At 35.8% G+C, this 27023-nt stretch overlaps 3 protein-coding genes across 3 annotated transcripts; all 3 read left to right on the forward strand.

Annotated features, from left to right (window-relative positions):
* Positions 1-2579: 2579 nt before the first annotated feature.
* Positions 2580-3518, forward strand: LOC138833580 (olfactory receptor 5M5-like). Its single transcript, XM_070031860.1, has one exon. It carries the CDS (start codon positions 2580-2582, stop codon positions 3516-3518), a length of 939 nt encoding a protein of 312 aa, XP_069887961.1.
* An 11879-nt stretch (positions 3519-15397) lies between these two features.
* LOC138833581 (olfactory receptor 5M5-like) lies at positions 15398-16321 on the forward strand. Its single transcript, XM_070031861.1, has one exon. The coding sequence runs from the start codon at positions 15398-15400 to the stop codon at positions 16319-16321; it is 924 nt and encodes a 307-aa protein (XP_069887962.1).
* A 6263-nt stretch (positions 16322-22584) lies between these two features.
* LOC138834145 (olfactory receptor 5M11-like) lies at positions 22585-23553 on the forward strand. Its single transcript, XM_070032903.1, has one exon. The coding sequence runs from the start codon at positions 22585-22587 to the stop codon at positions 23551-23553; it is 969 nt and encodes a 322-aa protein (XP_069889004.1).
* Positions 23554-27023: the final 3470 nt, after the last annotated feature.

Genomic DNA, 27023 nt, shown 5'->3' on the forward strand with positions numbered 1-27023 from the left:
CTAATGGCAGAAATCAAATTCCACCCTGAGGCTAGAACAAGTAGGGGAAGCTTCTGTGGTTACCAGACCCAGTAAGAACTGGATCCAGCCACCTTCTTTCCCAATGAATGCTGTGGGAAGGACCCTCAAATGAGAATGTGACCACTGTAGCATGTGCATATTGAATCCTGAAGAGAATGAGACAGAAATGGAGTTCCTGCCCCCTTCCTCTGGCCTCTGGCTGATTCCTCATGGTGGTCAATTGCCACAGTGTTCCTTTTGAGTCCATAACTTTAGGTAGACAAAATAAGACAGGACAAAGGGCAATGCCTCTCAATCTGTGTGGAGGAAAAGAAACGAAACTCAGCATAACTATATTATCTTTAAAGCAACCATGCCCCTGCAGGTTTGAACAATTGCTCATGTCAAAAAGATCAAGACAGAAACCTCAAAATCAATTGCTAGCCTGAGTTTGTGAAAATTGAATTGATTTATCAGACTCACAAAACTTTGTACCTCTGCTGTATGTGGTTCTATATTAGAGGTTATAACTAAGAGAAAATATTACTGGTGTTCAACATGAACTAAAATATATACTGACTCCCATTGCATCATTGTTCTTGGGAGATTTAATTCCCTGGTGGTAGTAGAGAGTAGGGGAAACTTCTTTTCCTCAGTGAACTTATCATCTTCAGAATGGGAAGACAGTGCATGTTCATAATGAAAATTGCTTTCTGGAAGAAATAATTAGACCACAGGGATTTGCTTCCTCAGAGAAATTCTGCTATAAACGATTCCAGCTTTTCTTCTCAGTGCTGTCATGGTGAATTTACTTTCCTGTCTCAGGTAGGATAAACTATTGTCCCTCTAAGTTGTGAAATACAAAAACAAACATTGCAACTGACAAAACAGTGGAGCTAATCCTGATATGATGAATTAGTGTCTGTTAAAATAGAATTTATTTCTCATTTATTACCTGTAATGAATGGAAATGAACAACCAGTTAGAGTGGTTTTTACATAATGGAAAGGAAAATGAACCACAGAGAACTCCAATTTGACAATGTTTACTTACAATTAGGAAAGGTCTTCCTTAACTACTGCTGGATCTAAACCATGGATTAGCTATATAATTCCTAAGAATGTATTCTTTGATTTGATACTTAGTCTCTACTAGACTTACAACTTGCTCTTTTATTACAGTGGCTAACATCTTTCATGTGCTTATTATATGGCAATATATTTTAAAAGATTTTTCCTGAATTCATTTCCTCACATAGAAGAAACTGCCATTACCACTCAAATTCTGAGAAACTAAAAATATAAAGCAGAAACTATGGTAACTTACCCAGGCCATACAAGTAGAAATGGAAGGATTGGATTTCTACCTAGGGAGTACCTAGGATTTCTACTGAGGGAGGGCAGATATTCAGGAATTGTTAATACTACTGACTTGAAATGAGTCCCCATGAGTTCATAAGAAGAGAAATAAAATAAGGCATGGTATTAAGCATATGAGCATATGCATATAGCTATTGGGCCCTTGTGATTGATCCTCTCCTAAGAATATCCTCCTTTGGTCTCACTGTGTGAATGTTTAAGTCCTGTTCAATTTGTCATGTATAAGAATAATTTTTGTCTTTTATTATCCAGTGGTTTTACTTGTAGGTTTATAAGCACATTCTAATTATTACAAATGAGGGAAACCTTGCAATCTATGTTTCTTTGAGTCTGGATTCCTTTGCTTAATATAATTATTTCGGAGTCTTTCCATTCTTTTCATTCTTTCTGATGGAAGCACAGAATTCCATTGTGTAAATAAACCACATTTTCTTTTTCCACTACCGGACATCTGGATTGATTCTATACCTTAGCTATGGCAAACAAGGCTGCAATGAACATTTTTGTCCTGTTTTTCCCCTTTTGTCACTGTTTTTGATTTCTGTATTTTTTGTCTTATATCCAAGTTTATTGGTTCTGGGGAGGGGTGGGGATGCATAGAAATGGTGGAACAAAGGGTGAACTAATGCAGCAGCTATACTCAGTAGTTACTTTGTTGAAAATGAACCATACAACTTGTGGGGGAGGGGCACTGGGAAGGAAAAAACTGGGGAAAACAAGGGAAGAGGTGGCCCCTCTGTGTATCACCTTTACAATAAATTTTTTTTTTAAAGCATGAACAGAGACTAATAGCAACACCACTGGAGAATTATGTTTCAATATTTTTCATTATTGCCTTGATTGCAGTACCACAGAGCTTTCTGGAACACTTTTCCCTTGCCATATGCCATGTCATAAATATTCAATAACAGAAATGTGTACACACACGAAATTGTATAAACAGTCATCTATCAATCTATTGATCGATCTGTCTGTCATCTCTCTTTCTATTTGCATATCTAGCTATCCCCTACAACTTCACATGAATCTTGACGTTGAAAAGATTAAATTAGTGCTTCTTAAGTGTTTGTGTTGTGTGTCTTTACAAGATGGAAGGAAGAGGAGGATATCCCAGAGCATATGATGGAGATAACGAATGAATGACAAAGCCGTATGCATTTATTTCCTCTTCTTTAGGTCTCATTGGAAGACCAACCAATAATGTTAAAGAAAAACCACACAGTAGTAACTGAGTTTATTCTTCTGGGATTGACAGATCGAGAGGAATTGCAGCCAGTCCTATTTGTGGTGTTCTTACTGGTCTACCTCATCACGGTAATTGGCAATGTGACCATGATTTGCTTAATCAGAAGTGACTCAAAGCTTCACACCCCAATGTACTTCTTCCTCAGTCATCTCTCCTTTGTCGATCTCTGCTATGCTACCACTGTCACACCCCAGATGCTGGTTAATTTCTTGTCCAAGAGAAAAACCATTTCCTTTGTCGGATGCTTCATCCAATTCAACTTTTTCATCGCTCTGGTCATCACCGACTATTATATGCTCACAGTGATGGCTTATGATCGCTACATGGCCATCTGCAAGCCCTTGCTATATGCTAGCAAAATGTCCAGGTGTGTCTGCCTCTCTCTTGTTGCTGCTCCTTATATTTATGGCTTTGCAAATGGTTTAGCACAGACCATCCTGATGCTTCGCCTGACTTTCTGTGGACCCAATGAGATCAATCATTTCTATTGTGCAGACCCTCCCCTCATGGTCCTTGCTTGCTCTGATACCTATGTTAAGGAAACTGCCATGTTTGTGGTGGCGGGTTCCAACCTCAGCTGCTCACTCACCATCATCCTCATCTCCTATATTTTCATTTTCACCACCATTCTGCGTATGCGCTCTGCGGAGGGGAGGCGCAAGGCCTTCTCTACCTGTGGGTCCCATCTGACAGCGGTCACTGTGTTTTATGGGACCCTATTCTGTATGTACCTGAGACCCCCTTCTGAGACATCTGTAGAACAGGGGAAAATTGTAGCTGTGTTTTATATCTTTGTGAGTCCTATGCTAAACCCTCTGATCTATAGCCTGAGGAACAAAGATGTAAAACATGCAATAAGAAAAATCATCAAAAAGGAATTATTTATTAAATAAGATTGATGTGATTGTATGAAAGGCATCCTTATTCTTTAGCAAGATAATGAATTAATTAACAAATTACTGTCTCATTATGTATTGTCCTTTTGGACAGGAATAAAAATACGTGTTGTCCTTTTGAATTCACATATGGGAATTAAAATATGTGCGACATCATCATCAGAGTTTATAGTGTTGTCTGCACTGATATAGAACTATTGTAAAATAAGAAATTATATAAATATGTTAACTAAGATTACATAGGTATATAAGTATATAGATACATGGACTATGTGAAATTTCATTGCTCCAAAATTAATATAGAATAGATAATTGCACCTAAAGTACCAAGTGCTATTGTCGACAGTTCTTTAGACATTTATTGTACTTCATATCCTTCAAATTATTTTCCATAAACTGTTCTGTCATAGTAGGTAAGTTTTCTTGAAGTTTCATTCTCATCATATAGTTAATACAAATTTAGGACTGGCTCAGATCATTACTCTGAGTTATATCTTATATATGATATACTGATTCAAGTTGGTGTAGATGGAAATGTCAGATTTCTGATTGAATTTGTTTGCAATGTCTCTTTTACCTGTTCTTTCTCATTCCTTGTTCTTTTAAAATAGAATGCAGTTATGATAATAATAATAATATAATACATGGGCATTCATGTTGATAAAAATCTCTTCAATAAACCATTTTTAAGATTATTTATCCAAATTCTTCTAGGACCCATCCACACCTTTTTCTTTTTCTATTTTATAACTATCATGTTCATTTTTTCTATATGGCTTTGACTTTTACTTATTTATTTTGGTTGTGGGGCTTGAACTCAGGACCTGGGCTCTGTTCCTGATTTTTTTTTTTAATTACAGCTAGCACTCTACCACTTTGAACCACAACATCACTTCTATTTTCTGGTGGTTAATTGTTGATATGTCTCATGGACTTTATTGCCCTGGCTGGCTTTGAACCATGATCCTCATATTTCAGTCTGATGAATAGCTAGGATTACAGGCATGAGCCACTGGTGCCTGGCTTTGACTTCTGTCTTAAAGGTGTAAAGCCTTTCTGTTTATACATATGTATAAACATATATATGCACATATATACTTGTGAAGATCTTCCATTTTAAATCTCTTTATTATCATGTCTTTCAAAATGCTAATTATTATATTTACATCTTTTGAAATGATTTATACTCACTTTCATTTGCTGTTTGATTTTAGAAATTAATATATTTCCACAAGTGATTATGTTGGTACTTATCTAGATAATCAAAATTTGGAATTCACTTCTTAAATTTTTTGATAAAATATTTTCATGATATGGCCTCCCAAAATAAAGGAATATATTCACTTCATAAACAAAATATCAGCACTTCATATCACGTTACTCTTGCTTTAGATATTTCTGATGTTCAGATACTATGAAGTTGAATTCTCCTGGACTAGGCTCTTTTGTAAATGATTTTTCCCATTTCCTATGATAAATACAAATGTTAATTTAATATTTTGTATCCCTGAATAGTATTGTATTATCATTTGGTGGGCAATTATCATTATGTGTTAAGAGAATTATATAGCAATGTTTTAATGAATTTGATTTGATATAAATGAAATTGATCTAAATTTTTTAGCTATTTTCCACTAACATTCTTAAACTGCATTTTCCATTTCCTAGAAATGGAAGCAATTCCTTGTGGAATTGTAAAGACATGCCTGTGATTTGATTCTAGGATATAATTTAGGGCTTCGTGCATGTGAGGTAAATTTTGTACTGTTGAGTTGAACTAAATGTATTAGTTTACTTTCAGTTGTACTTTATACATGATGTCTAAGGAATTATTTTCTTAAATAAAAATAGTTCTGAATTTTCTACATGTGTTTTGAATTTTGATTTACATTGTGAACCCTTTATTCTTTCTGGTATAATAAATGCTTCAGAACAGGTTTATGTTCTATTTTTTTTAGTTTGTCACTTTTTAAATTTTTACTTGAGTGTGTGTGTGTGTGTGTGTGTGTGTGTGTGAGTGTGTGTGTGTGTGTGTGTGTGTGTGTGTGTGTGTGTGTGTGTGTGTGTGTGTGTGTGTGTGTGTGTGTGCCTATCCTGAATCTTGAATTCAGGGCATGGTAACTGTCCCTAATTTTTTTTCTTTTTTTTCTCAAGACTAGCACCCTGCCACTTGAGCCACAGCTCTACTTCCAGCTTTTTTCATATATAATTGGACACAACTATCTCAGGACTTTCCTGCCTGGTCTGGCTTTGAACCACAATCCTTAGATCTGTCTCCCAAATAGATATGATTACAGACATGAGTCACTAGTGCCTGACATACATACTTAATCAGTTTGGCACTCATAGTATGCACCTATCCAGCCTTTAAATATTGTAATAAAATATTTTGACCAAGCTTTTTATTTTCAAAGATAATTTCATTTTCAAAGATAAAAAACTAGGCTTATTATCTTCTTAGCTTAAGACTGGCACTTAATACATAACTTATTATAAGAACTTTTAAGAGGTATTGTGGTAGTTATATTTGTATTATAATTACATTCTAGGAAATTATAAGTGTTTCTGAATATGAAAAGTATATGTAAAGTTATAGATGTATATTTCATATGGAGACTACTACTAGGAGAAATTTTTAAAAATCAGATCAAAATGATATGGCTATATATCACATTGCATATGTTTCATGATATAAAATTTGGCCAAAGCCTTATCTAATTTTGCACTCACAGTACAGCAAAAGTTGCAATTTTTCTGAGGGCAATTAATTAAATAATTTGTATTAATTTCAAGAAGAAAATGCATCTTTTATTATTTTCAGAATCATCATTCTAGGTTTCTTTGAAGTTCCTGACATTTGCAGTGATCTCTACCTTTAGCTTTTGATTGGATCTTTTGAGGTGGGGCTGTTGAAAATCATAGAGATGGCATTTGACATTTGGAATGTGCTAGGGATAACAACAAGAATTTATGTTTCCTGACAGATCTCTCAGATAGATAATGGCAAAAGAATTCTGAGCTTGATATAAAAGACTAGGGTAGAGGAGTGAATGACTTTGGAGAGAAAGTCTTTGAAGGATGCTGTGGGATCCTCTTCCCGCATGTGCCATGTGTCGACTTCACTGGGGTAAAGGGAGATTGGTGTTCCTTCTTATTTTTTATTTGTATCTTGCCTTTTTAATAGGATCTTTATTTATATCTGAATGTCAAAAGGTTGGACAATGGGATTACAATGTAACATGTCCATCCAAGTATCCAGTTGTTCCTTTTCAGAGTCAGACATTCTGTCTGGTGATGCTTTTGAAAAGACTTATCAAAGACACCTGGTTGTTAATGCATAGCAATACTCTTCTCCTAGGTGCTGATATAGATATTGAGGCCGCCACAGCTTGAAAATGGAAGGAAAGAGAAGAGTTACTCCATACCTCTGCTGTATCTAGGTTACAAAAATACAGAGGAAAAGACCACAAAGTCCTAAGTTACAAGGTCAAACCCAAATTTTCCTGCTGTCCTGCCAGTCATTTGGGCTTTTGCCTCCTCCATGTAGACCTCTGTTGAGACAAGATTTGGAACAAAAGTTGAGTCAATATCCCTTCTAATTTTCAATAACAGTGAACCCAGAAATATTGAAATTCAACAGTTATTATTAGAGCTATTTCTGTTTCCATTGTGACATGACTTGAATACTTGAATGTCATTCTGGCCTGGATCAGAGATGATACATAAAAGATAGTTCTGTTTTGAGGGCTGATGTCAAAGGAATCTAATGGCAACAAAACAGAGGGGCCCTATTGAGGACATCATTCAAGGAAGTTGAAACAGCAGAAGCAAACAGCAAAATATGAGTTCAGAGATAGCTAGATCTAGAAAGGAGATCAACCACTTCTATTGTGCAGACCCTCCCCTCGTGGTCTTGCTTGCTCTGATACCTTTGTTAAAGAAACTGCCATGTTTGTGGTGGCTGGTTCCAACCTCAGCTGCTCACTCACCATCATCCTCATCTCCTATATTTTCATTTTCACCATCATTCTGCATATGCGCTCTGCAGAGGGGAGGCACAAGGCCTTCTCTACCTGTGGGTCCCTTCTGACAGTGGTCACTGTGTTTTATGGGACCCTATTCTGAATGTACCTGAGGCCCCTTTCTGAGACATCTGTAGAACAGGGAAAATTGTAGCTGTGTTTTATATCTTTGTGAGTCCTATGTTAAACCCTTGTATCAATAGCCTGAGGAACAAAGATGTAAAAAGTGCAATAAAGAAAATTATGCAAAGGAATCACTTATTAAGTAAGATTAGTTATGGTCATAGTGATAGAATATACCCTTATTCTCTGACATATTAGTAAGCATTTTGAAATACACTTTAAGAAAAGTGATTTATGTCTATCTTAGTTCAAATAGGAAACTAACAATATGTAGTTAAGTTATGAGTCAGTGGTTATAGTTCTTTTTCAGTGAACTTATTTTTAAAAGCAAAGACTACTGAAGTCCTGACCAGAGACCTTATAATTGCTCTTCAAATTCAATAAGGAGCAGATGACTTGTTTATGTTTCTCCTGTTCCCATGTCATTTTGGTTGGATTCCCAGACGTTCTTTTTCCTGATTATCCATTGGATTTTATTAGTGCTTAGTAGTGTATAAATTATTTTCCAGAAAATCCAACCACAAAAGGTGAGATTTTTGTGAGTTTTTGCAAATTATATAGTATTTAAATATTTTACTTACTATTTGAATATATATTTGACAACGTTTCTTTTTGAAAAATTTATTTATTATTATTCTAGAGTTGATATACAGAGTGTTCACAGTTACATGAATGAGCTAGTGAGTAATGAGTACAACTCTTTTTGAACCATGTTTCTTCTTCCGTAGCTCTCTCTCAGTTTTCCCCTCCTATCACTACCCAATAGTGTCTAGTGAGTTACCACTTGTATTTTGTTCCACATTTTGGTGTTCTTCCCCTTCCCCTCCCAAATATAAACAAACAAATAAGACAAATGTAAAAGAAAACAAAAACAGCACCAAAAATGTCTCTTGTTTCCTTGTCTCTTAAATTGATCCATTCAGATCCTCACACACTAGACATAGATGTATATACCAAATTTGTTAGAAGGGCTTTGATATATTTTCTTAACAAGTAGCATTCGTATCAATAAGCTACCTCTTATTGTATTCTTTGTTCATAATTTCCTGTTGTTTTAAAACAGAATTATCTTAATGTTTTTACCCATATTGATGCATGGGCATTTATGTATGTGGAATTTACTTCAGTAATGCTTTTGAAGTTAGGGCCTTCCAATCTGCTTAGCTTTTTTACTCAAGGCTACCGCTCTACTACTTGAGCTACAACTTTACTTCCAGCTTTTTTTCTGATTAGTTGGAGATTAAAGCCTCTTGAATTTGTCTTCCCAAGCAGGTTTCAAATCTAAATCCTCAGATCTCAGCTTTCCAAGTAGTTAAGATGGCAAACATGAGCCAGGAAGGCCAGCCATCTCTTGCTGATAGTTTTCTCTGCCATAGGCTGGCTCCTTTCCTCAAACAGCTGAGATGATAAGAATGCACCACCACATCTGGATTTTACTTTGTCCCTTAAAAATAGTAAATGTTAACACTGTACTAGGTACAGATTTGTTATATACAATGTTAATGTCTTTAACATCTTTAAAGTTTCTGTTACTATGTGTGCATGATTTATCTGATGAAATGAAAGATTTTTATTTGAAATTAGCATATGTAATATATAGTTTTACGAGCTTATGTGGAGTGCAGGTACATGTGCTTGTTGGAACATACTAATGAGCTACATTTCAAGACCCAAAAGTTCAAGTTTATTAACTTTTTTCTATTGGTTCTGCGCTTGAACTTAGACCCTGGCCATCTATTCCTGATTCTCTGTGCTCAAGGTTAGCACTCTACCAGTTGAGCCACACAGTACCACTTCTGGTTTTTGTGTGGTTAATTGGAGATAAGAAATGGCTTAGAATGGCAATCCTGAGTAGTTAGGATTACAGGCGTGAGCGGCCAGCTCTTGTCTTAATACACTTGTATTGCATTTTTTATATGTGGTCAAAAAGACAACATTTTCTTTCATGAGTGTATCTACCCAGTTTCTTCCCATGAGTGGAGATTTTTGCCCCTGCATATTAGGAACATTTTCCTATTGCTCTAAACCTAGCAGGAGAGAATACAATTCTATTTTTGAGCAAAGAATATCACTGTAGGACCCATCTATCATACCAGAACTCAGTAAGAGGATAAAAAGTGAGATGAGTCTTACATAGTAAGACTCAATCTCAGAAAGCCAAAATAATAATAGCAATCATAAATAAAAATAAAATCATTGTCATTACATTATTTGAATCCTGCATACCTTCCTCAGTGAATTTGTAGGGTTAAAATCTGTCATGTATCAATGTCTCGTGTCTGTGCCAGTATGTTGATAAAATTTCATCCTAGGATTAATAAAATAGTTTGTCACCCTCTTTTAGAAATTTAAATTGTACTCGATGTATCTCTGAGGGAAAAAAATACTTCCTTATCCTGAACAGAAATACCTGCATTCGCTAAAGTCTCCATCCATCATTTCTATCAAAGACTACTAAAACTTACTTCATTCATCCATTTGTGGTGTATGAGTGAATTTTTAAAATGGTTTCCTTTATTTGCAATATCTAGCATATGTATGAGTCAAACAGAAAAGGTCAGATAATGTGATGTTAGGAAAATGAACTCTTAGATATGTATTTAAACGTATTTTTCTTTCATGCATTTGTTTCTAATGCATTTATAAGATTATTTCTTTGTCGCTTTGTATGTCCCTCCCCCACAGTATAACCCCTGCTTTCACTATATTTGATGTCATTATAATTTGTAGAGGAGATGGGGAAAAACAAGTCGTTTAAGGATACAGGTGGACCCGTTGCAACAATGAGAAATACAAGTTGTCATGTTGAAAACGAACTTTACAACTTTGGTGGGGGGAGGGAGGTTGGGAGGAGGGGGAAGATTGGGTGGGGCCGCGGGGGGAGGCTGGGAAGGGATGTGAAGGGTAAACAAAGGAGGAGGCTGCAATGCTTGATAAGAAATGTACTCATTATCTTGCCCATGTAATTGTAATCCCTCTGTACATTATGTTCACAAAAAATAAAAATAAAATAAATAAAAAATAAATAAAATGTGTATTTAGTCCTGTAGCTACTCCTCTTGGTTGGCAACACAACTACATGATTCCTTCCTTGTCCGTGATTTAGCAAACTCAAGTGATGAACGCTCATCATCTATTTTTGCTCTGATCATCCTTTGATTCCTACCCAAGTAGAGCCAGTTCCTAAACAGAAGATGTGTGTGCTACCCACAGTTTTCCATAACATTTGAAGAAAAGTAAAGCATATAATAGAGAGGATGTGGTGATCCAAGAGTGGAGCTCTTTTGGGACGTGCATATGAGCAAAGTGTGTATAGGACCAATATTCCATGAATGTCTGTAAACAAACACAGTAAATATGAAGGCCCAGAGGCAAGATCTTTTTTCTTATCAGAAAGGCGTTACAGGAAGAAGAATGCATATGGAGTAGAAAGAAAACTTTAAGCAAGGAAAGAGTTTCACTTAGGAAATTAGGATAGAGATTGGATGGCTGATCATGCTCATCTTCATCAAAGCTTATGGCCCAGAAGTAATTGTCTTTCTCCAACTCTGATTTCAATACTTCATGAAGGAACTAAGGGTATTGGTTTTGTTGACTATTCCACTTGCACCAGTGATAGTGTTAATTTTATAAAGTGAAGTGAATAAATCAACATTTATTGGATGAATGCATAAGTGAATGAGAAAATGAGAGTCACTTTCTAGCAGCAATAAGTAGAATTGTATTTTAACAGGAGTGCTAGCTGTGCTCTATCCAACCTCAGAAAGATGAAATGATTTTTCTTTCTTTAGTTTCTAAGTTGCTTGATTAGGCTTACATGATTCATTTCAATTACTTGAATAGAAAACATTGATTTTAATTGTACATTCCAACATTTTATATTTTAGACTTCTTGAGTGTTTGCAGAGATGAAATCTGAAGAGAATGATCATAACCTTAATAAAGCATCTTCCACACAAACACACACATATACACACATATTCATGTGTAAATACACATATAACCTATCAAACATGATTCTATTTATGAAAAGTATATTTCCATAATATAGGTAATGTTGCTTTTTCATATGTGTATGGATATGTGCATGTGCATAAAGCAAAAAGACCAAGTTATGATTACAAATGGTGAAGTGATGCTTTTATACACAATGGAAAAATGTAGCTGATTCTAGAGATAGAAACATGAGTTTGAAATACAATTTCAGTATTCTAATTGAGTGATAATATTGCTCTGGTAGTAGGTAAAACAGAAACTATGTAGGTAGCGGGTAGCTGATTTGCAGTTACAGATATTCTCCAGGTAAAGTAAATGAAAGTATCTAATGGACTGGTTACAGAACATGTGTGAAAGAAAAGTAATAGCTCCATTGGTCCACTATAACAAGGTGACAGCAGTCCTGAGGAATGGACTGTAAAAGAATGTCTGAGCAACAGGGTCAAATTCAGAATTAAATGCAATACTGCTAGTCAGTATAACAACGGATGTGCGTAGCTCCCAGTTGAGTTAGGATGCCAAAGGAAAATTATACAGTGGTCCCCTTCAGTGTTCCAGTGGCTATAATTTAGTTTCATCACAAACTGGCTAGCTCAAATAAGTTAACTGACTGCCACAATTTTAGAGATTCCAATCCTTTTTTCCTCTACAATCAATAGGTTTGAAATGCCACCAAAAGTCAAAATGAATAAGACATTTAGCACCAACTAAATTAACTAATAGTTCCCACTGCTTTATCATTCTTGGGAGATTTGAGTCCCTGACAACAACAGAGAGTGAGCAAAACTCACAGTCTCAATAAACTTTGAGATTTCCGGGTAAGAATATAGCTGTTCCTCATAATCTAAATTACTTCCTGGTAGATATAATTGAGCCTGGGAGGTTTTATTTCCTATGAGATAATTCTGTTATAAACTCTTCAGGTTCTTCATGTCAGTGCTATCATTTTGAAATTGCTCTTCTGTCTCAGGTAGGATGAAAATATCATCTTCTTGCATTTTGAGATCTAGTAATCGATATTGTAATTGATCTGAATTCTAATTAGATTAATTAGAAACTGTCTATGGAAATGCTATTACTCTCCTCAGAGTACAATTCTCATGAGAGAATGTGCAATAGACTAGTGCTTACATAAAAGGAAAGGGAACTAGACTGAACTAGACTGAAGAGAGCATTATTATTTCAATCAATGTTATTGATTGCTTCCAAACACATTTCCAATATCTATGCATCTGTAACCACAGATTGGGCACAGTCCTTTTTCCTCAGAAGCTCCTGTTTCTGTGGACTCTTATTCTTTCCTAGACCCGTGTCTCTCTCCATAACAGCACTGGTTGTGACTTGTAAGTGTGTTCTGCATGCCTCAATTAAGTCCCTTCCATGGAAGGACTGCTACTGTCGGCCAAATTTAATGCATGAGACAAATTGTGATGCCCTGACAACCACTTACATACCTCCAAGATGATTCTCTGTGGCACTTTCTGGTCTCAGCTCGGTATGTGGTGGATTTTTTGTAAAAGAAAAACCACTGATATAATACATCTGTAAAACATATCTATCTGTGTGCTCAGTGGTTGTATCACTTCATTCCTTTTGCTTATTTTTCATTGATCCTAATTTTATTTATTTTATTTATTTTGTTTTTTTTTATTGTGAAAATACTGTGAAAAGTTAATGGAAATGTTAGTTGTTTTAAATCTTGGTGAGTATTCCACTAAATCCTTAGTACACAGGCATTGGAGCACCAAGAGTTAGTTTCTTGTTTGGTAGTATTAAGAGGAAATTCAGATATATCTTGCGAGTGTGAAAAAGAAATATATATACCAATTTCATTAAGTTTGGAGACTCTCTATTTCTTTCTTTGTTGGTTCTGGAGCATACATTTTGGGCTTGGGCAGTGTCACAGAGCTTCTTTTTGCTAAAGTCCAGCACTCTACCAGTTGAGTTAAAGCACCACTTCCAGCTTTTTCTGTGATTAATTGAGCTGGTTTGAACTGTGATCCTCAGATCTCAGCCTCCTGAGTAATAAGGCTCACAGGTGTGAGCCACCAGCACTTAGTTGAGACTATTTGTATTTTTATCTTAGGCAATATGTCCAAAGTCTTCATGGGCAAAATGGGCAAACCCAATAGACAAGAACTCTTGGCTGATGATTTTTATAATGTAGATTTCTAAGCGATCTGTGCTGTCACTGATCTCATGGTCATTAAGAAGGGTTTGTATGACATAACCTTAACAGTATATATGTTAACAAAAAATAATGTCAAATTTCCATTCTAGTTTCCATGATCATCTTTTTTTTTTTTTTTTAACAAATGTTGGGTGATGTGCTTCCTTGCATCTTTTTTCCCCCTGGTTGTGGTGTTGGCTAATGACTTTAGAATCTCCTGCAGGATAGGTAAGCCTGTAACAACTTGAGCCTTGTGTTAAGCCCTTTTGTTATGTGTTTTGTTTGTGATACTTAGTCTCCTTTATTTAGCCCAAGCTTGAATTAGGTTTGTAATCCTCCTGATTCTGACTCCTGAGGAGCTGGGATTGCAGGAATACACTACAGTGTTCTGATCCAAGCACCCCTAGCATAGTCTCAGTTATAGAAAGTATAAAACTGTTATCAGTATTATTTCACCCAAATCTCAAAGAAGGTATATTTTATTTTTTAAGGAACTTCAGTTAAATTTAATTCATCTTATTATTATTTTTAATATTAAAAACCTTAGAAAGAAATAGAAACATTGAAAATAAATCGAGCAGAGGATTTGATTCTAAGATGTCTTTCATTTGATGTATTGTTTTTCATAAGCAATGCAGCTCATGAACATTTAATCACACCAGTATTACTGTATGTATATATATATATGTCTATGTACATTCGCATATCTATATCATTTATATCATTTGCATATAAATATACCCATGTTATAAGCAGATATATTAGTATACACAAACTATATTCAGAAATAGCTAAAATTTACTTTCATTTTCCCCAAACCAATTATTTGTAAAATTGGACAAAATTATACAAATAAATGAGGTCCTGACCTGGTTTTGAAAATCTGAAATAGGTTTTGAAGACACTCTGACATGGACAAGAGTAGGGGACACAAACTCACAGTGAAGGAACAGCTTGAAAATTATCCTGGGTTCACAGTGGCTGGGAAAGATATCCTAATTTCCCAAGGGGAGGCACCGTATTGGTTCTGACTTTCCCAAGTCCATTCCACAGTGGAAAAAATAGGTTAGTTTCAATGATGATACTTTGCTAAACACATCCAAACTGTACTAAAAAAAGATTAAAATTATGAATAAAATTAATGCTTATATTAACATTTTCAAAGAGAAGGCAAAAGATGAACTAAAGATTTGTAAAAAAGCTTCAAATGATGTGAAGCTTATCTAATCAAAATTGCATATTATGAATTACTTTAGAGTGAGAAAAAGATGATAAATGATAGATGAGAGATAGAAAGTCATAGATGATAGAAAGATAAATAGATGGTAGATAGGTGATATATTCTATATACATATACATATATATATACATGTATAGAAAACTTCATATTAATTTACCTGTTTAAAATCTTAACCTAATGTTTCTGTACAAATTATGTATGCCAGATATATTGACAAGTTTGAAAGAGGAGAAGAGAATCTCAGACCAAGGTAATGGATGAAGGACAAAGCCATATGAATTTCATTTCTTTTTCTTTAGGTGTCATTGGAAGACAAGCCAACATAATGTTAAAGAAAAACCACACAGTAGTAACTGAGTTCATTTTTCTGGGACTGACAGATCGAGTGGAATTGCAGCCAGTCCTATTTGTGGTGTTCTTGCTCATCTACCTCATCACAATAATTGGCAATGTGACCATGATTTGCTTAATCAGAAGTGACTCAAAGCTTCACACCCCAATGTACTTCTTCCTCAGTCATCTCTCCTTTGTCGATCTCTGCTATGCTACCACTGTCACACCCCAGATGCTGGTTAATTTCTTGTCCAAGAGAAAAACCATTTCCTTCATTGGCTGCATTATACAGTTCAACTTTTTCATCGCTCTGATCATCACAGACTATTATATGCTTGCAGTGATGGCTTATGATCGCTACATGGCCATCTGCAAGCCCTTGCTATATGCTAGCAAAATGTCCAGCTGTGTCTGCCTCTCTCTTGTTGCTGCTCCTTATATTTATGGCTTTGCAAATGGTCTAGTACAAACCATCCTGATGCTTCGCCTGACTTTCTGTGGACCCAATGAGATCAATCATTTCTATTGTGCAGACCCTCCCCTCATGATCCTTGCTTGCTCTGATACCTATGTCAAGAAGACTGCCATGTTTGTGGTGGCGGGTTCCAACCTTATCTGCTCACTCACCATCATCCTCATCTCCTACATTTTCATCTTCACCGCCATTCTGCGTATGCGCTCCGCGGAGGGGAGGCGCAAGGCCTTCTCTACCTGTGGGTCTCATCTGACAGCGGTCACCATCTTTTTTGGCACTCTGTTTTGCATGCACCTGAGACCCCCTTCAGAAACATCTGTAGAACAAGGGAAAATTGTAGCTGTGTTTTATATCTTTGTGAGTCCAATGTTAAACCCTTTCATCTACAGCTTGAGGAACAAAGATGTTAAAAATGCAATGAGGAAATTTATCAGAAAGTAATTCTTGTTAGGTAAGGTAGACTTTGTCAAAGGTATATACAGTGCTCTTCTTATGTGACCAGCTATGAAACATGACCAATTTATAACCCACTTCTCTATTATTTTATCTGTCATTCTGACCTCCTACTGTGTTTCTACTACCTAGAATTTATTGTATCGGATCTGAAGTTTTAAAGGGCACAGACAATCAATGTTTTGTCTAGAGCCAAGTTGTTTAAAATATTATTAATAAAGATTCCATTTATAGAATTCAGCTAAGCACAAGTGATGAAATACAAAATTACCAAATGCTCTAACAATGTTGACTCACTTGATTATTGTAGGATTAAATAATTTCCAAACTATGATAAAAATGTTTGACCATATTTAGTAAGGTTTTCTATCTTTTTAAAATACCTTTTAGGCGAAATGAGCCCCAAGATAAGGATTCAAATGTTTTTCCTTTCTTGCAATTGTTTCTAACATATTTATAAGATGATTTCTTTGTTGCTTTGTATGTCCCTCCCCCACAGTATAACTCTTGCTTTTACTATAGTTGATGTTGGTATAATTTGTGGAGGGGAAGGGAAAAAACAAATTGTTTAACTAGGGATACAGGTGGACCCATTGCAACAATGAGATGACAAGACATTATGTCAAAAAATGAACTTTACAACTTTGGCTGGGGGTGAGGGCATAGGGGCGTGGGGGGGGGAGATGGGAAGGGATGGGAAGGGGAAACAAAGGAGGAGGCTACAATGCTTGATAAGAAATGTACTCATTACCTTGCCCATGTAATTGTAACTCCTCTGTACAGTATTTTCACAATAAAAATTATATAGGAAAGAAATATTTGGATATATTTGAAGTGATTTCTCTAAGATCTTTTTTGTAAATGATAATTCTAGCCTGACAAAAGTTTTGTACAGCAGATGTTTGATAGAAATTTCAACTTTCTCTTGGTCAGATTAGCTTTTGGTTGGTTAAAAAACATATATCCCTATACATATAACACCTTTCTTCCATCCTTATTTTCATTGTCAGTTCTTTGTAAGCAGATGGAATTTGGTGTTATAGACCAGTAATGCACAAATGTGTATAACTGCACGGGCATTGCACAATTCTTCCCAAGGTATCACTTTTACTTGACTGTGTTTAATCGTGTCTCTCTTATAATAAACCTTATCCTTTGTCTGATTTTAGATTATGATTTTACATACTTCCTTATTCATATTGACTCATTCATTTTAGACACCATCATCAATTATGAATACATTTGGTTAGGAGTTACAGATCAAATAGGTATTTACTGTTTTGTATCACCATGTATTAGTTGTCTGGCTCCTACTCCAAACTGCAAGAAATGTGAAGGAAATGTTGGCTCTTCTACAAGCACAAATCATAGTGTCTCCATTCCATAAATTATACTGATGAAACAGTTTGAGGTAAACAAATCAATTAATTGGAGTGAGAGCCATAATCAGTGTAAATGAATAAAATCATATTTCAGGAAGAATTATGAAGTTGAAAGGTGGACTCCAGAATATTTGATAACTCACATCATTACAGTATTCCATAAAATATTTTTGGCTCTCCATTATATTCTTAAATTACTATTCCAGATATCAGTAGTTCATCAGATTGCATCTTTTCCTTCATTTGTAGTAATTAGAATGCACCTATAAATCCATATGTAGAAGACCAAAAAAATGGATATGATAAATTAAACAGAACTCTAAATATTCACACAGTGAGACCAAAGGAGACTATACTTAGGAGAGGATCACAAGGGCTCAATAGCTACGTGCATATGATAAAGTGACATTTATTGAAATGAGCTCCAAGAAATGGAAACAAGAGATTTTTATTATTTTGTTTTTTTGTGTTTTCCCTGCCTTGTCACTGTTTTTGACTTCTGTACATTAAAAAATATTGTAAAGTCAGTGTACAGAGGGTTTACATTTTGTCTTGTGTCTAAATTTATCTGTTTATAGGAGGCTAAGGGTGAGTACAAAAATGGTGGGACCAAGGGTGAACTAATGCAGCAGTAATACTTAGTAGGCATTATGTTGAAAAGGAACTTTACAATTTGGGGGGAAGAAGGAGAGGAAGAAAAAATCCTGGAGAAAGCAAGGAAAAAGGTGACACTGTTAAAAAAGAAATGTACTGACTACCCAACTTAAGTAACTGTAACCTCTCTGTATATTACCTTTACAATAAAATTCAAAAATGAAACAATAAATGATTCCATTCTATGTGATTGTGATTGAACTCAGAGTATATTTTGAAACAGTCAGTCATGAAAGGACAAATATTACATGGTTATGTTTATAAGAGTTATTTTTAACAGTTTAACTCAGAATCAGAGTAGAAAGCAGGAGCTTGGAAAAGGAGAGATATGGGTGCCTCTCCAATGTGTGTAAATTCCAATTGTGCAAAACAATTAGTGTTCAGAAATCTATTATAAAATATGTTCCTCAAGTGAACAGATTATACTTTTAACGTTAAGATGCAGATCTCACATTAATTTTTTAAAAACCACAGTACAGAAGGATAAATCTCTGTGTGTCTTCTCAGAGCTCTTGGGACAGGCACAGATATATTTGAAATGACAGAAAACATAACTGAAGCAACCTGTTAACTTCCTGGTCCCAGGGTATTCCAATTAAAACCAAGGAAGGTAGAAAGGTGATTCCCAGTATGAAACTCAGTGCTGCCACTCCTCAGTCCCTTTGAGAATTACATTAAGAGGGTCCCCACCTCTCTCATGCTAGGATAAATGGGACTACATTTTACAGTTTTCAAAGGTAAGAAGAAACTTGTATAATTTAAGGCTCAGAAAACAGTTGAATGTTGGAGCTGGAAGTAAGTCCTTTTGTTTTATGTCCCTACTTGAGTCAAGTAGTCATTCTGGCATCATTGCATGTATGTACCATCTTTATCAATCAAAAGTTTATTGTTTAATTTTAGTTTTAACTTAAAAAAGCTTTTGTGACCAATTTAAATTAATGGAGAACATGGATGTTGATTTTTAGCTCTAAAAAAGGCAAACCTTTTGTCAGGGCTTATTTATAATGAAGTAGCCAGACACAGAGAACACCATTTGTATTTCTATTAACAACCTTCACTCTCTCATTTGATTCAGATTTTAAGTTACCTTGAACATTTGTTGGTAGGAAAAAACTACTCATGGTGCTTCTACTGTTCATTTCAAGCACATTGCTTTTCTCTACTTTCAAAAACACACATTGGGAAAAATGTATTTCCAATTATAAGTCTTTAGAATAAATTTAATATGATGCACCTAATTTCTTAAAAAAAATGTACATATGCATCCTTTGCTGCTTTTAGTACCAGAGTTTGAAGTTTGATTTTTTTGGCTTATTTACATTTGCTTTGATCTTCTTAATTGATACTTTTCAGAAATTTCACTGGGCAAGATAAATAGGAAAATGTGAGGCTATGTTCAGATACAGGATTGGCTTATTATAATAGAAACATTCATAGAGTCAATCCACAGGATATATGAGCGTCTTATATGTTAAGGGTAAGATTTGAAACATAGGTTTTCACTTCTAATATAAGGATATAATTTTGTTGGAATTTTCTCTTTTTTCCCACCACATTGTTGTTTTATTTTTCAACCAATTTCAAGTACAAAGACTATGAAACAATATTTTCCCAATTTGAACATTAGATAAATTGAGTAAGTTGTTTGTAATCCTTCACTTTCTCTGATTTCATAGACTTTTTTTCAAGATACTTAAACTTAAGTGTTTGTTGTTTCTTTTTACTCATATTTTTCTCTTTTTTAAAAAAATTTAATTGTTATGATACAGGTGATGCACAAAGGGGTGACAGTTACATAAGTCAGGTAAGGAGTACATATTTTTGGATCATATCCTCCCTTTCTTCAATCTTTCCCAGTTTTTCCCTCCTATCCCCACCCACATGTTGTGTGGTTCATTTTCCACGTAGTGTCCAGTAATCACCAGTGCTGCTGGTGATTTGTCCCTTCAGGGCTGTACCCCTCCCCTGACCCTCCCAAAGACAGATAAATGAACAAACAGAACAAAAAGAAAAGGAAATGCAAACAGCCACAAAATAAAAAGAAAACAGAAAACAACTCTTATTTCCATGTCTTACTCATATTTTTTGACATAGCGAATTACTTGAAATGTACCCAAAAGGAATTCATAGAAAGAAACTAATCAATGAAGAAAGTAAAAATTTCAACACTAAAAAAAATCGTATTAATTGCTTTTCTTTGCTCTTCTGTTTTTCTGAGACTTTTCTTATTCATTCAAAATGAAACAGCCTACAGAATTTATCTTTATAACTAGCTCTTAGAAATTGTTTACCCTGTAGGCCATCATTATACATACTGAAGCACTTCTTTTGGAAGTGTTCATGTACACACACACACACACACACACACACACACACACACACACACACACACACACACACACACACACATTCACATACATATGTGTATATGAAGGGGCTGGAACACAGTGTGCCTGGGCATTATCCTTGATTTGCTCAAGACTAAGGCTCTAGCACTTGAGCCACAGCTTTACTTTCAGTCTTTTTCTTGTTGTGGACTTTCCTACTTGGGCTAGCTTCCAGCTCCCATCCTCAGATCTCAGCTTCCTGAGTATCCAATATTGTAGGTATGAGCCAAGGGTGCCCAACTAATTTCCTCCAATTTCTAAGTGAGCCAGCGACTCAAATGCTCACTCCTTTGTCCTTATCCTCACTGTCAGCTCTGACAGCTTGCGTTCCTTATGGATAAACAATCTATACAGTAGAAAAGGACTCCACTCAGAAAAAAAAAAACAGACTTGATTTCATACTCTACTTGCCCACACTTGAAATTTGAACAAGGTCCTCTTCTATTTCTCTTTTGTACTAGACTGTATATTATGTATTTGGTCCCAGTGTTGGACCTAATTTTTTCAGTCTTTCTTCTGTTTTACAACTAACTACCCCATGTGTGATTTTTCCCTTTGTTATGAGAAGGTTCACCTGGTAAGACCTAGCAAGCCCAGAGGCTCTGGGCTCAGGGTCCCTCATCTTCTGCAGCCTGAATTGTGGTTTTCTTTCTTTGTGCTGGTATCATAATCTTATTTTGCCCTTTTCATTCTACCTGTCTGAACTACTTTAATTTTTGTGTGGATTAGACTTAGGACACAAAGTCAAGATGATTAAAAATACCATGGGGGAAGATTCTTTAAGTTGCATGAAACAAATTATACTCAAGTACAAATTCTGTCTATCATGGGAGTAAAATTCTCAGCTAGAATTTTTTTCCAGTTGGCTTCATGATGTTTGGGATCAGAAAACCACTAACACTTCCTAAGATGATTCATTTGGTAAATTTGCATCTTCACTTAATGCTTCTTGCCTTCTTCCTTCACTTCCTCACTAAAGGAAAACAATCAGCCATCATGTAAACTCTTTCTTGAACTTCATATTTGATAATGGAAATATTTGTTTACTTACATTTTCTATCAGTTATTACCCACTGGAAAGAAGGCAAAAGGGCAGGGATGTTCATTCTCTGTATTTTCACTGCCTAGTCACACACTATGTTGAGCAGCACACAAGACTTGCTTTATGTTTATTTAATTAACATGATGTCCACAATCAGGTAAGACACAGAGAGGACAGATATTACAGCCACTTTTTTTTCAAATGTAGTGCCTCATCCAGATCCAAGTTAACTATTGCTGATTATTCATTCTTTTATGCTACCATGTATGTTCTTTGTTTTAGAAAACTCATTCCATAATTATGTGCTGCCAATCATAAACTAATTTTCAACTGACCTTTGGTCTAGTTTCCTTAAAAAACTACTATAGCAGGTGTGAATGGTAGAAGCATTTCTGAGATGTAATGTTTTAATAATAAATGTGTCACATTGAATATACTTAAAGCAAAGATCATGGAGATTAAATAAGTCTAAAAAGTGAGAGTAGTGTTTCAGAATGATTCACAGAGCCTTGAAGGATAAGTAGTTTGGAAGGCAAAAATAGAAATCAGGGACATAAGCATAATAGAAATGTAGCTCAGTTTTACTTGTGGGCTTATATATGTGACTGTAGCTATTGGAATCACAGAATAGTGATTTAATATAAAGATAATGCAATGGTTTAATAAAAATAGAAAACAAGAGTCCAGTAAATTCTCAAGTCAAAGCTGACTGCAAAGGTAACTTATTTGTATCCTTACCTCTGCTTGATTTTCCTAGCTTCTAGGGCAGACCCTGAGTCTCAGGACATGGACATCACAAATGGCACTATGGTAACAGAATTCATCTTGCTAGGGCTCACAGACCGCCCAGAACTCCAGCCTGTCCTCTTTGTGCTGTTTCTGGTGGTCTACCTTTTCACTCTCTTAGGCAACCTGGGCATGATAACATTAATCAAACTAGACTCTCGCCTTCACACACCTATGTACTTCTTCCTCATGAACTTGGCCTTTGTGGACTTGTGCTACACATCCAATGCCACCCCACAGATGTTGGCTAATTTCTTATCAGCCAAGAAGACCATTTCCTTTGTGGGCTGCTTTATCCAGTGTTACATTTTCATCGCACTTCTTCTCACAGAATTATATATGCTGGCAGCCATGGCCTATGACCGCTATGTGGCCATATGCAACCCTCTACGCTACAGTGTGAAAATGTCAAGGCAAGTTTGCCTGGGCCTGGCCAGTTTTCCTTATGTCTATGGCTTCTCAGATGGCCTCTTCCAGGCCATCCTGACCTTCCGCCTGACCTTCTGTAGGTCCAATGTGATCAACCACTTCTACTGTGCTGACCCTCCTCTCATTAAGCTCTCCTGCTCTGACACTTATGTCAAAGAACACGCCATGCTCATATCAGCTAGCTTCAACCTCTCTACTTCCCTCACCATCATCCTTGTGTCCTACGCCTTCATTATCGCTGCCATCCTCCGCATCAAATCAGCAGAGGGAAGGCGCAAGGCTTTCTCCACCTGTGGTTCTCACATGATGGCTGTGACCTTATTTTACGGGACACTCTTTTGCATGTATGTCAGGCCACCAACCGATAAGAATGTTGAGGAATCAAAAATCATAGCTGTCTTCTACACTTTTGTGAGTCCGGTGCTTAATCCGTTGATCTATAGTCTGAGGAACAAAGATGTAAAGCGGGCCTTGAGGAATGTGCTCAGAAGAAATACTGTCAGGACAATGTCAGTGCCTCCAGTTTTCATGAAACAATAACTATAATTTTATACCAAATGCATGTGGTCTTGGATGATGAATTTCAGTGTTCCCCATGAATATATCTTGAGTAACCCAGTTAAAATGCTTATCAAATGAGATGAGGTTGGTTATTTTTTTGGTGCTGTTTTTAGGCTTAAGCTCAGGGACTCAAGAGTTTTTATTTGGCTTTTTTGCTCATGGCTGGTGCTCAATCACTTGAACCACACTTCCACTTCTGGCTTTTTTGCTCATTAATTGGAGGTCAGAGTCTCGTGGTCTGTCTGTCCAGCCTGGCATTGAACCACAGTCCTTAGAACTCAGCCACCTGATAGCTAGGATTACAGGCTGAGCCACCAATGCATGGCTCTCTCTTTCTTTTTTGTGTGTTTTATTCTAAATCTTTCCCCTAGGCAATTCCATGTATCAGCAACATAATTATTGCCTTGGAGATTATTAGAAATGAATATTTACAATTTGTACATCAAATAGATCCATTGTGTTTATATCCATACATAATTCAACTTGCAAGAGATTCAGAGGAATACCTGACTTCTTGAGCATTTACTTTTGTAGGACTGGAGTCATGAGGCAGGTGTTTTACCGTTTGAGTCATATCTATATAGCACATCTAACTTTTACAAGTAATGACTTAAGTAAAAACTCCCAAATGATAAGCATGGAACACTGGTGCATTCTTATGGCTTACAGTAGCAAACGTGATAAATGTATTTTAATATGAGTACATTCCATTCCTGTTGTCAATTTTCTTTTGGTTGAAGGATCTTTATTATAAGTCTTAACTCATGAAGTAAAACCACAAACTATGTGCAATGATAGGGATTTTCTGTTTCTTGTGAGTGTTCTTGTGTAGTAAAGGAGGTGGTGGGTGAAGAGTGGAGTAGATGGATCATACTTTTTGTAGATGCGAATATGTGTGTGTGTGTGTGTGTGTGTGTGTGTGTGTGCATGCACGTGTGTGTGCTTATACTAAGGCTTGAACTAAGGGCTTCACGCTCTTGGTCAGCTATTTCCATTTACATATGATGCTCTATTACTTGAGTCAAACCTTTACTTTCAAATTTTTGTAAGTTAATTGAATATAAGACTTATTTTACAGGCATGGACCATCTGCACTCAGCTAGTTCAAGAGAATTTTAACGTAATATTTCATTTTATTGTACAATAATCAAAACTTTTCTAGGACAGGAATCTTCACATTCAAATCTAGCGTTGATTTTGTAGAGCCAATGTGTAATATCTGGGATATTAATTTTGGTGGTTTGAAAGGGTAATCAGTCACATTATGTAAACTATATGACTTAGTTCACTTTGTTGACTTTCATGTCAAGAATAAATCACTTAGGTTTAAAGATGATCCAAGATCACTTCTTTGAATGAGTTAATATGTAGTGTATAAGGAATCACTTGCTGTTTTTGTGTTGTTTGAACTTCTGGCCTTACATTCCTTGCACTTGCTTGATGAGATAGCTGTCACTCTATCACTTGAGCCATACATCCATTTTTGTTACTCTGTTGGTTATCTTGGAGACAAAATATCATGGGCCTTTTCTGCCTGGGCTGACTTGGAACCACCATGTTTGGATAGACATCACTTTTTAAACTCAGATCTTATTACAAATTAGTTCATGTGAACTTAATTCAGGTAGTCAGCATAGACTACCTAAAAATGTTCAAGCATTTTATTTCAGAGATCTGTAACATTGTCCTGATTCAAACCATTTTTTTAGCATTTGTAACTAGAATAATTCTGAGTCAAGTATATAATAATACTATTATGAATAATGATGCAGCAATATAATAGTTGTCATAAATATAAAGACATCAGATTTGCGTTTCATGCTTATTGCACTTATTCATTTTGATTTTGTAAGGCTTTTCTGATATAATTAGTGTGTTAATTGTCAATTTTGAAAAATATTGTGAACAAATTTCCAACATTTGTGGATGAACACATTTTGGTTTGCAATAAATTTACTCAGTAAGTCTTTATGGATCACTTACATTTACACTTTTCCAGACTGGAGTGAATGCTTTCTTGGGTAATAGTTTGGAAGGCAATACAGAGCAAATTAGAAAACAGAAGTATTAAAAACAATTGAGGTGGTTTATGTATGATGTAATGTATAAACACATCTGAATATACATTTTAGCTGTCAGTTTGATGTATTCAAATGTATACTGATGTCTAAAAACTAGTCTATAATTGGAGGAAATTTAAGAGAAATAGAATTCAAAGCAGTGGCTATGTATTTAGGGAGCTACTTACCTTGGAATGAGATTGGAAGTGAATGAGAGGAAGGCCAAGAACAAGGATGAAGATAAAGACCACTGTAAGGGCTTTGCTTCTGATACTTCCTTTGGAGAATGCTTCTCTGCTGAAGAATGTATGTATCTCTATTCTCCTCACAATTAAAAATTATTTAACCACATGTACTATATCTTGTATCTAGTTGCATATTCTTCTTCATTTAATTAAAAATTATCTTTAAGTAATTGTACAAAGAGGTTCTCATTTAACAAAACAGTTTATGAATGCCATGTATCTTGAGCAATGTCACATCTTTCCCTCCCAACAATAAAACACTTCCCTCAATTTTGTTAATTTTTAAATATATGCATTGAATTTTCTGATTGGATTCTCTGGCTCTTCTCCTCACCCTGCCCCTTTTGGATACCTGCTTTATGGTGTTACTTTGCCCAAAAAATTACACTTGAGTTTCCCCTTGAATCTACTTTATTCCAGTTAATACATTAGTATACATTTTCATACCACTCAGTGCATTGTCTAATTAGTTTGTAAGCTAAATCTAGCTTCCACATAGAAGGGTAAGCATGCATCTTTTGTCTAACTTACTTCACTACCACCTTTTTTCCCAGGTCTTTGCATTTCTTTTTTTTAAATTTAATTTTATTTTTTTGTGAACATACTGTACAGAGGGGTTACAATTACATGGGCAGGATAATGCGTACATTTCTTACCAAGCATTGCAGCCTCCTCCCCCCCCACCACCCAATCCTCCCCCCCCCACCGCACCAACATTGTAAAACTCGTTTTCGACATGACAACTTGTACTTTTCATTGTTGCAACAGGTCTACCTGTATCCTTAAATGACTTGTTTTTCCCCATCTCCTCCACAAGTTATACTGACATCAAATATAGTGAAAGCAGGGGTTATACTGTGTGGGAGGGACATGCATTTCTTTATAAATGGTACAATATTGTTTCTACAAATGCATGAGCAAAATTACATTGTATATGTATACTATATATTTTTTTTGGGAGGGGGGCTCCAGTCATGGGTCCTGAACTCTGGGCCTGGGTGCTGTCCCTCAGCTCTTCAGCTCAAGGCTATGGATCTACCACTTGAGCCACAGCGCCACTCTGGCAAAAATTTCTTTTTGCTTATGTGGTGCTGAGGAATCAAACCCAGGGCCTCATGCATGCAGGGCAAGCGCTCTACCACTG

The sequence above is a fragment of the Dipodomys merriami genome, unplaced genomic scaffold (assembly GCF_024711535.1).
Source record: "Dipodomys merriami isolate MVZ:Mamm:240054 unplaced genomic scaffold, mDipMer1.0.p SCAF_21, whole genome shotgun sequence".
Classification (NCBI taxonomy): Eukaryota; Metazoa; Chordata; class Mammalia; order Rodentia; family Heteromyidae; genus Dipodomys; species Dipodomys merriami.